The 14,321-nt window shown below is 31.4% G+C and overlaps 1 protein-coding gene across 1 annotated transcript in view; it reads left to right on the top strand.

Moving 5' to 3' along the window:
* The first annotated feature begins 8,062 nt into the window (after positions 1-8,062).
* LOC143075585 (nephrin-like) overlaps positions 8,063-14,321 on the top strand; it is a 33,886-nt gene continuing 27,627 nt past the window's right edge. The window contains exons 1-3 of the mRNA XM_076251048.1: positions 8,063-8,157; positions 9,593-9,970; positions 10,648-10,938. Of these exons, the coding sequence (XP_076107163.1) occupies positions 8,103-8,157; positions 9,593-9,970; positions 10,648-10,938 (724 nt within the window). The 5' untranslated portion in view covers positions 8,063-8,102. The remainder of the gene's footprint in view (positions 8,158-9,592; positions 9,971-10,647; positions 10,939-14,321) is intronic.

The following is a 14,321-nucleotide window of genomic DNA, read 5'->3' as shown; positions in this document are numbered from 1 at the left end:
GATGTTAATTTGTTACTAATTATCAAATCAAAAGGAAAGGAACAGCTGTCAACAGGAAATGTTGGTGAACATAAATTTTATACATTTAAAAATTATTTTTTTGTAAAATATTTTGACTAAAATACCTTAATGGTTAATGAAAGTGCTTGTCTTTCATTGTGCGATTAAGTAAAATTATATTGATCAGGAATTGCTAGTCGAAAAAACAATTTCTTTTGAAGTAAGAAAACACTTTTCAAAATTATATAGTACTGGTAACCATTTCATGTCAACAATAAGCCACTTCAACCTACCTATTCTAATCGTTATGCCGTATCTGCAATTAATGGACAAATCTCTTAAGTATTAATGTTGTAGGTCCCTACGTTTTAATTTCATTTCCACCAATCACTTAAATCATCATATTGACTGCATAGATCAGTATAAATAGTAGTGTACAGAACAAGGTGGTAATTTAAACTTGCACACAATTAGGGCTAACTAATAAAGGAGCTGTAATCAGAAAAAGTTCGCAACTAAAAGTTGAGTATGAGACACAATTGATGAGCGTTATTACGCTAAAAAGATACACCTCGTCCTCCAAGCTAAAGGTATCGTTTTATTTAACTAACACGTTTCAATCCATCTCAAACTCAAAACACACATTAAACTGTGATTTTATACATTTGCAGGAAGACTTGAAAAAAAGGACACAGATGTGAAATTCATTCAAGTTTAATTTCACCTAAAATCACGGGTAGTAAGGTCGTCATATCGAGGAGCGTTTAGTACAGTGATTTTGTCATAGTTTGGATAAGTTTGACATGACGGTGTTAAGTCTTTTTGATGACAATCAATGCAAAAATGTAAACATTGGGGGATATTTTGTAATCATTAATTCAAGCTGGTAAGTACCTTTGTATAAAGTAAATATGTTAGTACATCACAAGTTGTATCATATAGTTAATGATTTAACACAGAACAAAGCTTGCGTATGTCAAAATTTAAAACTTGCTAATTGGTTTATCGTGCATAAAAAAAGTTATTTTCTTACAGTCTGTTACATCACATATATCTTCGTGATATAACACTGCGGTCAATTAATCTGAAAAATACCTACATTTGCAATCAATTCAAAATTACTGAAATATCTGTGTCATGGTTTGGTTCATTAGTGTCATTGTTAAGTGCATGTTCGACATGGTTCAGTTATGTAGTTCTTCTCGTGTATAATGAAGAGTTACTATCAAAATTAACAAAAATCGTTCCATTTGAAACACAAAAGGACTTAAAAACGCACAAACAATGTAGTAATATGTTATAAGTAGATGCAATATGATTGCCAATGAGATAACTATCCACCTGAGATCAAATGACGTAGATGTTAGCAACTATTTGTCATCAAGAGGCCTTCAACATTCAACAATGAGCAAAACCATATTTCTTAGCAAGATATAAAAGGTTGCGACAAAATTCAATGTATAGGAATTCCAATTAGAAAATCATCAGCCTAATTTCTGTCCAAAATAAATAGCAAAATATGATACACAGTTACATACGATATTCACGGCATTACAGACACTTAACTTGAGACAGTATATACAAAATATTGCGGAGTAAAACATGTTTGCGGGCTCCCCAACCTCTTCTTCGCCTTAACCATGCCACAAATGTAAACTCACCAGATCGGGTTTAAACAAGAAATTCAAGTAACAGAATCACTAAAGACACAAATAAATAACGATTTATATTTAACACTGTAGTTTCATTGAATAGCAGTATATGAAACAATATTGAGAGGATCCTATTTTTCAATATTTGCTTTTTAATCTTTAAATCTTTTATTGCTGCAGTCATATTATAAACTTAAATCCAAAAGAATTAATAAAACAATACTACGTTTATTTATTACAGAAGCCATGCAAAGTTTGACCAACCCCGAAGATCTACTGCTAAACGTAAATAGTGCAATCGTGAACCCATATGATGGATTTGCACATGGTGCTCAAGGAATTCGTCAGTACCATAGGAAAGATTAAGAAAAAATCCTTCCTCATAAAAGAGCATGTTATGATATCTAAAAATGTCATTATCTTGAAAATGAGACAATATATCATTTAAACTTTATGAATGCTAGAAAAGAATCAAAAATCAAATGTTAAATTTATTAATAAAATATTATTTTGTTTTACATATTTTACAGTGTCTGGTCACGGAATGATCGATTCTTAAAGCATATTTTTTGCCGCAAACATCGCACATTAAAGGGTTTGAATGTCGTGCTTCATGTTCCGTCAAGGCCCATCTATCTGAGAATTTCGCTGGACAATGAGAACAAATCAGTTGATCCCCGTGTGTTCTCATGTGGCGTGTTAGACATCTTCTTTTTTTCACAATTTTAGAACAGATGTCGCACTGAACTTTAGTTGTTTTTTGGCAAACCCTGTTGATTTTCATTATTGTTTTCATCTAATTTGTCATCATCTTTATTGAGTGAAACCACTGTTTCTTCAATTAAATCAGTATCACCAACAGCTTCAAATGACCCGTCTAAAGGAGCAATAGATGCAATTGCCTCTGAAAAATTGTACGAGTCCAATTCAATGCATTTGTGTAAAATTTGGAGCCTTTTTCAGCAAAAAAAAACAATTATGAATTTGGCTGCGTGTTTTTTATGCTAAACATATTTAGTTACACAAATTGAAAAGAAGTTATAAACTACGAAATCATGAAAATATAAGTTTTCAACACAGACACCAAACAGGTAGTCCGGCGGATTTGTGAAAAATTGTGCACATCCTGTTACAAGCATGAAATTTGGCATAGACCTTCCTCAACTATTACTCTTTTATTTCAGATAGGGAGGCATTTGAAAAAAATGTCTCACTTCCGGTAAAATTCAAAATGGCGGACGTCATACTTAAATCAGCCCGATATTGAAGGCGAGTGTGTACAAATGTGTTATTATCATGCTACTATCATGATATTTGGTACAAACCTTTGTTACTACTTTTGGATAAATTAAATAGATAAGGTGTCTTCAGAAACCCCACTTCCGGTAAAAATCCAACATGGCGGACATTGTACTTAAATAAGCTTATTTTTTAGGGAGGGTAATTGAAATGTGTTTTAACGTGTTGCTACTATCATTACATTGTATAGGAACCTTTCTTTGGTGCTTCTGATGGCTAGAATGTATAAGACATATGTCTTAAAAACCCTTACTTCCGGTAATAACCAAAATGAGGGACATATAAATATCCTTTTTTTATTCAAATTTCAACTTTTTTCAAAATGTAAAGAAAATGATTTTATTTTGTGTTGGTCATTAAACTTTTGGCTTTAAGTTATTCCCAGTGAGGCTATTCCCACGACTTGGCCTAGTCTTTTCAAGCATGTAAAAGGTGCAATATACTTATGTAGGTGTTTAGAAAGACGAGCTTGGAATTGACTCTTATGCTACCTAGTCTAGTCATTAATGGATCGCGAAGGGACAAAGAGGGTCCCATTTTGATATTTAAAGAAGTAAGGGTTTTTAAGACATATGTCTTATACATTGTATCCATCAGAAGCACCAAAGAAAGAATCCTTCACAATGTAATGATAGTAGCAATACGTTAAAACACATTTCAATTACCCTCCTTAAAAAATAAGCTTATTTAAGTACAATGTCCGCCATGTTGGATTTTTACCGGAAGTGGGGTTTCTGAAGACATCTTATCTATTTAATTTATCCAAAAGTAGTAAAAAACAAAGGTCTGTACCAAATATTATGATAGTAGCATGATAATAACACATTTTTACACGCTAGCCTTCGATATTTGGCTGGTTTAAGTATGATGTCCGCCATTTTGGATTTTACCGGAAGTGAGACATTTTTCAAATGTCTCCCTATCTGAAAAAAAAAGAGTAATAGTTGAGGAAGGTCTATGCCAAATTTCATGCTTGTAACAGGATGTGCACAGTTCGTCTGAAATATGCTTGTAGCCGCCGGACTTAGGCATTCATAAGTGCTAACTATTGTGAAAGGAAGGGTTTTACACATTTCATTTCAAAAACCTAGTTACTGAATTCCGAAGTTGCGACTCACCAAAAAAGTCCAGAACCTAGTGACGCGACAAGTTGTCCTATATGTCATACCTTACTGTTTTACGCTATACTGAGAATAGTTTGATGGTTTCAGATTTCTGGTTGTCTCTGTTCTATTTATTTACCCATTTTATAGAAACAGGCAGATATAGAGTTTGGCCAATTTAATTCATCCTATTGTTGAAGAACTCATGTTTGTGTTGCTGGTTTGCTGTCTCATTTATGTATTTCCACGTCATCTTACATTTGATATTACCTTGTAAATTGAAAATCAAATAAGCAAAAAGGATAAAGGGCAAATACAGATAGCATAAAAATAGCATTGAATGTTCTAAGAAGTTCAAATGAAGTGTACTAGTGATATATATCAACAAACTTACCATCTGTTTCATCTTCGTTCATCTTATAATGCGTTCTGTCCTATTACAAACGATGATTTCTTGTCTAGCCAGACAATTAAGGTCGTACACAGTTTAATTAATGTACATGTAGCAGACAATATAACACGTGTTTCTTTGAATTTCAATCCTGTTCTCTATCACATTTAATAATATACCACCTCATACTTAAAACTAGATATCAGGAGTTTTTTTCAGATAGTATAGAAACTGTATTACATAAAAAGTAAAATATTTGAAATAATTCAATGTTACTATACACGATGCATTTATACAATATTACAAAGATTTTTATTGATTCCTAATAATAATTGATAAACTTGAACATTATATCGGCTTAAATCCAAAATTGGAGTTGTGATCTTTCATATTTTAAATTCAAACTTTGAAAGTACTTTTTATTGTAATTTCACCTATTATAGTTTTAAAACCAATAAGTTTTAAAACTGTTGTCCATGTCACGCGTAACTATTCGGTTTCGTAAATGGTTGAAGACTTATGATGTCCTCTTAATATCCTTTGGTTAGTTTTGTAGTTTGGTTACTGTATCATGGACCTATAACCCCACATCTCCTTTTATTCATCATTAACTAGTTCAAAATTTACAATAAAGAAAAACCAACAAATGAATAGTTTTCTAGAAAAGAAAATGAATAACAAGAATTACTTTTGGACTGGCTGCCACTTTTGAATAGAAGTCTTTAGCTATTTGGCTAGTGATGCCGCTCATGATATCCCCGGCAGAGTCAAGCATGGACATATTGACAAACGATTATATGTGAAACAGAAGCAACGCTTTGTCTTTTTTTTTGTTAAATTATATCGAAAGCTAGTTTAAAAGAGCAGTGACTTTTAAATTTATATTGTAGAAAACTTACGAAAAGTAACATGACATGTTTAACATACGCTTTGACGATTATACCACTAAATTTGGTTAAACAGGCTTTTTTTCTTCTCAGACAGTTAATATATAGTGTAACTTAGTTCAATAACAGGCGCTATCAATCAACTTTTCAGTATTAAAAGTGAAATACATATATATTTATTTCGATCTAAACCATGACAATCTTGACCAAAACCATGACGAATTTCTAGACTCTTAACCGAACCATGTCAATCGCTTAACCAAACCATAGCAATTCCGATATCTTGCTTATTCTGCGTTAATTTCGTGAAACAACAATTTCAATATAGATCGTTTGAACTCCAATACAGATTCAAGCATCTTATTTGCTTTTTATCTGCTCGTGTGAATAGAACTGAGGCAATAGTTTAGGGAAGCAACATAAATTAACCATGTCAAACTTATCCAAACTATGACAAAATCACTGTACTAAACGCTCCTTGATATGACGACCTTACTACCCGTGAAAATATACCTGACTTAGTTAGTACTCATGAAAAGTAATCCATTCAATTATTGTATTCAGGATCGCACATTAGCCAGCACTTCATTATTCATACATTCTTGTGTTAATGAAAAATAAGAAGGACCCTGATTCTTAACAGACCAGACGTGATGATTATAGCTCCATTACTATTTTACCAGGTGATCTTGAAATGATGAAATTAAAGTACAAAACAACATGTAAAAATTAAAACATGTTGATCGAAATGTAATTGATTTCTGATTGTTGTGTTTCTACCAAATGTTGTAACAATTTTATTCAAATATTTTTGTCGTGTTACAAATGACTTGTTTTTGTAAATACATCATATTTGTTAGCATAATGGGTTTTCGTAAACATTTTGTAAATTATCTTTTTAATGTAAACAATATTCACTGTCTTAAATACACAGAAGGTCGGTCATAATAAGCCTCTTCCACGATATAAATAAACTCATTATAGATACCAGGATTGACATTTTGTTTTTGCGCCAGACGCACGTTTCGTCTACATAAGACTCATCAGTGACGCTCGAATCCAAACAAATGTTAAAAAGGCCAAATAAAGTACGAAGTTGAAGAGCATTTAGGACCAAAAAATTCTAAAAGTTTTGCCTAATACAGCTAAGGTAATTTATTCCTGAGGTAGAAACGCCTTATTATTTCAAAAATTCAAAGTTTTATAAACAGTTTAATTAAAATTATGAATTTATGCTCCTATATTCCATTTCATTTTTGGCAGTCGGAGTCTCCGATCCTATCTCCCTGCTGACCATTTATATTCTAAATTTTCTACTTGTAGTATCTAATATCAATAGTTATAAAAAATATTCAGTTTTAACATAATAAATTGTTTTAAAAATTGTCTTATTTTTCTTTATAGCAAAGATATGTAAATAATGTATATCTTGTCGGTGATTCTTATTGATGACAATAAAGCTAAGATACAAAATCACAAGTTGGAGTGGTCCGGTTGGTAGGTTTAGAAGGCTGAGATTGGTAAGCAGAATGATATTACTTGTTGGTTTTATGGTAAACAAAACATGTTTTCGTCCTATATTTTTGGCAAGACTAAGAGATGATGTATGGTCAAGCTTTACTTAAATAGGATTATTGAACGGCTGGTGAACTTTTCTTTCAATTTTTCTTTTGATTCGTAATTTTCTTTATAAATATGATTAGGAATACATGGTATAATTCTTAGGAACCGGCCAAAATCTATCAAGTCATTGCACCGTCGCAGAACATAAATGAACTAAACACAAACTGAAGTTCTATGGTTATGCAAGGTGATGTCAAAATCTATTTTCTAACAAAAAATGTTGGTGTTCCATGTTAATTCATACAGCTCTTTAAAACAATATGACAGACAAGCATACATCAGTTAAATAATTAATATTTAATTCTGTTTGCCTAGTCAGTAATAAAATTATTGTATATATTTAAGTGAAATACCACCAAATCTTAGTGCATCAAATCCGGTTTCATACAAAAAAGGGTCGCAAAAAAGTCCCTTGAATATGAAAGTTTTAGACAATCAAACCTGTATTTCAACATGTTCAATGCAGAAAAAGTTTAACTAGTCATAACATATATCTTGGGTGTTTCAAAGCACAATTCTTTTTTTATTATTTGGTGTTTCTATGAAATATTTTAGAAACTTGAGATGACATGGTTAGTTGAGCTTTTTTTTTTTTAGGAAAAAGAGGTGAAATTACTGTGTTTACTTCCGTTATTGGTAATTACCTTATATGCAATGAAAGGTTATGTGAAATGAAGCCTTTATATACGTTTAATGTTCTCTGACCGAAAATATTGACTATATTTGTAATTATAAACTCCACATACCCAGCCCTCAAATCAAAAAACAAAAAGCTACTTTTTTTAACGCAAAATCATTGTAGGCAAAGCTTTAAGTAGTTAACAGCATTACAAAATTCCTTTTGAAGTATTACATCTTAAACAAAACAAAAGAAAATGATTATAGATACAAATTACAATTTTTATTTTTTTAAATTTTAACCAGAAACATAATACCATCATAATCACCATGAATTGCATCACAATGAATTTAAATGTAGCCAACTATGCAAAACGACACTTTAGATATTTAAACCATTAGCTATAGTTATTTTTAGCAAAGATTGAATTTCCGTGTTAAATATAAATATTTTTGCATGCTATTAGAATAACACACGTAAGAGTTAATTCCATGTACCGGAATAAAACAAAATCGGAAGAATTTAGAAATGAATATTTTTGAAAAGCTTTCATTAATTTTGTGTTTTTACTTCAGCATAACAGGTAAGTGTACCATATACACCCCTTTGGGGTCTAAATAAGTATAGAATACCAACACATATTTAAATTCAAAATTGAATGCCGGAAAGTACATTTTGACATTCACTTATCAACTTTCATTTTCTACGTACCCACTCTTTCAAAAAATATATATACAAATAACAATACAGCTTTTTTCTTGCAGAATCTACAATGTCTATTTTCATATATTACATATGCGACATAACATATGCCTTTATTCTTTTCATCAAGTCACACCCTGTTTCTATTGTCCAAAATATATTTCTCTCTGCTTATTAACTTCAGGTGTTACTTATATATTTTAGGTTCTCTGTTTTGATGGTTAATTTTTGTTTTGTTATAATTCTTACAATTTCATAGGAAATAATTTATAATGAAAACGATATATGTTTTTCTTTGGCTATTTTAGCATGCCAAAATTACTTCCTTTTGTGTCACAAACCATATTCTATTTCTGCAAAATATAGAATATATCGTTTGCACCAATCATTTAAAAATCATATACAATAGTAATCTATTTTTACTATTCAGTTTATATTATTTACTTTAAAATTTAAATCTTCCATCCTCCATCATTACATATTATACCTTGCCGCTACAGGGAGGAGAAGTAGGATATCGAGCAGAATAATTGTCTAAAAGCTTAGATTATGAGATTAAACACAAAATCAACAGCTTTTGTTTCGATCATAAAACTATGTTCTACGTCCCTTATGTTGTCACAGAGATTCTTTTTTTTGCATATATGTAACGCATGCATCTATTCGACAATAAATTGTATGATCGAATTTTTAGAAAGACCTTTGTCTATTTAGTCACCTTGGAGTTGAACACGTAAACAATACACATTTCATGGCCAATGTATACAATATGAGGTCGTTGATTTTTCGCTTGAATTGGTACATAATTTGTAATGCATGTGTCTTTTTTAGCTGACTTTATTGCATACGTTTGCTCATTGTTGAAGGCAGTACGACGTCCCATTGTAGCTTACTATCACGTCATTTTGAATATTGCAGATAGTTAGCTGTCTTACTGGCAATAACACATAATCTCCTTTCCTTTATATGAACGCACTAAAGTTCCCAATTGTGTTCAACCTACAGTAGAATTTCCATCTTCATTTTTTGAACCTTAAGATTATGCAAAATAGGTAATTGTTTTGATGCAATTGATATATGACCTTGTAAAGCAAATGACATGTTGCATTTTTCATTAACATATGCAGTGCACACAACTCAATTAGTAATTGAAATCACTAAATAATCATACTTTTGGATTACGTATCCATCTTTTCTCTAACAGTTTTGATAACACACACACAGCTTTAATCAAATGAAATAATTCTCAATGATATTTTTTACAGTGTTCACGAACACCCCGTAATGCTGACATTTCATTTTTATTTCACTTTCAGAAAATTTCACAAAAAGTGCTGATGTTGTTATGTACCCAGTTTCACCAGCATACGCTGATCTTAATCAACCTTTTACACTGATGTGCAAGACAAATGTAACTGACCTATGGAAAAGTACCTCGATTTATGATGAAACAAATTCAAATGGAGTCCCTAATGTATTATATTTTGATAAATCGGTTGATGGTACATGCCGCATATCAATTTCAAATTCAAATGTATACAATACTTCTTGTGATTTAGCTACCGGAGAATTTAATGTGACTTTACTTTCCGTAGAGAGAAAATATCATATGATGTACATAAGATGTAGTGTAAAATTTTCCGACGGAGCATCAAAGTTAATAGAGAATGCAACAACAGTGATATCCATTAAAGGTAAGTTTTTATTTTGTCGTTTTTGTTTTCGTATCAGAGAAATCAGTCTGGACATTTCACATGCAAATCCGTATCATATAAACCGACACACACTCATATATATATAAATAATTTCCATCTTCATGCCTAATATATCATTTCTGTGTTACATTTCTAGATTCTACTGACGAGGAAAGGTAACACTAGGCAACTGAAAGCTGAATTATTAGTTCAGTCTAGGTGGCCGAGTGGTCTAGAGCGATAGAAATACTTCAGGCGATGTTGTCTCGACACCCTAATAGCATGAGTTCGAATCTCGGCGAGAGAAGAAAAAAAATTTGCAGATTTATAATTGCTGATATTTAAAGTGATTATAAATATATATGTATATATAAAACCTCAACCAAAGTTTACACGGATTTGTTGTAGTTTTGCACAATTGACTGAAACTGCAAGCACATAATCACTAAAAATAAGTCTCACATACAGGAAAATCTGATATATAATTTCGATGTAAACTAGGTTGCAGAACAAGCATATTGTCCCACATTGTAGAAAGCTTAAAAGTGAAAAGGCAAATATTTAGATAAAATATGTTATTATTTCTCTACTTTTCTGTATGATCAAAATAATTTATTTTAACGGGCAATTTGTTTCTTTCAAAGCTACTAAAAATCAATTCAAAGTGTCTTTTTCAGAGGCTCCGTCGTCTAAAACAATTCTTATCACGGTGAATCCAACAGGACCAATTAATTCTGGTGAGACGTTACATGTGACTTGCTCTATATCTGGTGGGAATCCATTAGCAATTCTTACCTGGAATTGTAGTGGCACTGCTATAAACAAATCATCAGAAACATCCGCTTTTCTGGATATAGCATTTACAGTAGGACAACAGGACGATGGAATTATCTGCACATGTTTTGCAAGCCATCTTATTGCGTCGTACAACGCTACAGCGGAAAAAGTTATTAAACTAAATGTGTATTGTAAGTTTAATAAACAGAAACTTAACAAAATAAATTCATATCTACATCAGCCGTTTAAATTCCAATTTCCGACTCAGTCCACAGTAATGCCATATCAAGCATTAACAGTCATTCAGATAACGTAACAAAAATTACAATTTCATTAAATACAGGAACAAATATAGATTTACACTACAATTTGACTACTGGACTACCAACATTTTTAGTTTACATAGTTGAGTTTACTGTTTTCAATTATCATGTCTTTGAACGAAACAACGAACATAATTGAAGTCTTATTCTGAATGAATGAACAGAATATATGGGATAACCTTTAAAAATGAGACGTCACCTAATAAGTGACATAAACGACAAAAGAGTTCTACAGGCCTTTGAAACTTGTAGACAAATGGTCTACATCGTAAAGTGGAAAGAGTTTTGCGCAGGTCAAATTTTTTAACCCCCCCTAAATTTTCTGCCTTTACCAGTTCAGTTATTTTGATTATGTGTTGCTCGTTATTAGTTTTTAATTGTTGTATATCAATGTTCTGATAGGAGTTGAGATTTGATGGATGGTGATGTCTGTCGTGCTATCCATATGTTTTATATTTCTATTTTATTTCAACTTTATGTATCAACTCACAATAGACATGTTTCTATACAAATCTTTAGACTTAAAATCGCCTCTCTCTTAGTAATATACGAAATTGAACTACTTAATTTGATATATTAATACATCAAAAGATTTTTCAAATCCAATGTATTGGACTCATATAAGGTATGAGTAAAAATGTATGTATCGGTCCACTCTTAGTTATATACGAACTGGAACTACTTAATTTTGATATTTTAAAGCATCAAAAGATTTTTTAAATCCAATGTATTCGACTCATATAAAGTATGAGTAAAGATGTATGTCGGTGAAGTTAGCAGCCGGTTTGTAATTCGTTATTCGATATTCATTATCCATCCGGCTGCTAGCAGTCGGTTCGATATTCCAAAATTAGTAAAAAAAATAATACTTGATTACGTTAATTGCATGATTTACATAGTAAAGAGAACTGATAATATACGTATGAAATCTTTTGATGACCCCTTCCAACTGTCTTAAACTCTCGTTGTCCTCGAATATAAGCCCTTTTCTAATTAAGCTACATATTTGTCTTTATGTAGTATAGATTTTTATTGATAAAACAACTTCAAAGATGTACTTTAAAATAAATGATATTTCTTAAAAACAAAACAAAAAACCGATAACACAAGAAACATTTAGAAATATAATTTATAGAAAGCCCAAAAACGAAATGTTAGGGATAACCTACCAGAGACCGCTTAAATGAGTGTAAGACCCACCTGGGGTTTCAATGTCAATAAATTCTGCTAAATCATAGACTCTGTATATAGAAAGATTGTATAAGAAGGATTTTCCAGAATAATGTCATCTTCGATATCTACGGAGGGCTTATATTGTCACTTTTCAGCTAAACATTGTCAAATTTTAAGACAAAGAGCACAGGGCAATGGTGAGAACCCCCTGATCTCTCAATCCTTCTAATATAATGCAGACATTTAGTTAATAGGTAAATACAAACGTGACTAAAAGAAATTTGGGTGCACGTCCTGTCTTCTTTTTTTACGGAGCGCCCAAAGTGCCAGTTGAATATTCAAAATATATATTGAAAACCTACCTGAAACCGCTTAAATAAGTGTGAGACCCCCTGGACTTTCAATGTCAATAAATTCTACTAAATCGTAGACTCTGTATATATAAAGATTGTATTAGAAGGATTTAATGTCATATTCGATATCTATGGAGGGCTTTGATTGTCACTTTTCAGCTAAAAATGTCAATATTTTAGGACAAAGGGCATAGGGCAATGGTGAGAGCCCCATGATCTCTCAATCTTTCTAATATAATATAAACATTTTATTATTAGGTATATGCAAACGTGACTAAAAGGAGTTTGGGTACACTTCCTATCTTCTATGTTTACGGAGCGCCCAAAGTGCCAGTTGGATATTTAAAATATATAGTGAAAACGTACCTGAGACCGCTTAAATGAGTATGAGACCACTGGACTTTCAATGTCCATAACATTCTACTAATTATAGACTCTCACTAGTAACCCGAATTCAACTTGATCGGACAAAAACGCATTAACGCTGTTTAAATGAGATTAATCGTCATTTGATAAAGATTGACAAAAATTAAAAATCATTTTTAATTTATTTCAATGCATATCAAATCATTTTAATGCCAGTCAAATAGATTCGCTTGCAGTCGTTCAATTTAATTCAAGTTGGCGGTAAGTTACGTCAAACAAATAGGCCACGCCCCCGTTAAACTATTTCAAACTGGTATTAATTCGTTTTAAACCGTGTTGAGACCCGAGCTTTTAACAGGTAAATCACTCAAGCAAAACAACATCGATGTATCTTTCGTTTATTTGTTTCAAACTTTATCGACTTATACCTATAAATGCGTGTATTCTTCTTGAAGTCATATACTTCACAATTTAAACAAATGAATGATCAATACACGTAACATATAAGGAATTTAAATAAAAAAATAAAATATTGATGCACGGTTTAAAAAATTTAAAACTTGTGAATCTGTTAAAAATAAAATAGTTAGGTGTTTAACATATTTTTAATTTGCCATAATGCAGTAGATCTTTATCTCACATATTCGTTTCAAAACTTGCTGAGTGCTATGAAAACTTGTGACATGTCAGTAATGTATGGTCCATTGCAATGACTTACGAAACTTTAGGTATTCCTGTATATTTACGTTTCTCTTTTTCTGTCTTACTATAGTGTACTCGTAAATTATATATAGACACGGAAATTAAAGTAACTTACAAAAATTATTTATTTTTCATATAGTTAAAATCGATATATCTTATATTTTCGGTCAACAACAAATATTCCCTAGCTGTATATTGATATATGAAATAGCTTGTAATAAAAGCAATGTTGTGTTAAATAATAAAATTAATGAAGATAATGTTAACATTTGTTGAATTTAATAAACAGTTAAGTCTTACACAACTTTGTAAATGAAGGAACAGCTCAATAAACTTTTAAAACTGTGTTTCAAATTGTAATATCGGTCACTGACGCGAAACGGGCGTTAATTGTGGAAAAGCAGCACAATACGAAAATTGTGAATTGTGGTTCCGATTCTGTAAAGGGATTATTGTGCTGTCATGCACCGTGACGTACAAAAAGTCTTGCTATAAATGAACATATATTCTGTTTATATGAGATAAATTTTAGTCTGCGATAACGATGGGTTGGTTTATTTAAGTTTTACGACCTTGACTTGCTCTAAGTCGACATTATCTTACGTCTAATGCATTTAAAAAAACCCGTATATTTACGTTTAGGGCATTTAATATAAG

The sequence above is a fragment of the Mytilus galloprovincialis genome, chromosome 5 (assembly GCF_965363235.1).
Source record: "Mytilus galloprovincialis chromosome 5, xbMytGall1.hap1.1, whole genome shotgun sequence".
Lineage (NCBI taxonomy): Eukaryota > Metazoa > Mollusca > Bivalvia > Mytilida > Mytilidae > Mytilus > Mytilus galloprovincialis.
The sequence above is the reverse complement of the archived record's forward strand: the minus strand, read 5'-3'. Positions and strand labels throughout refer to the sequence as shown.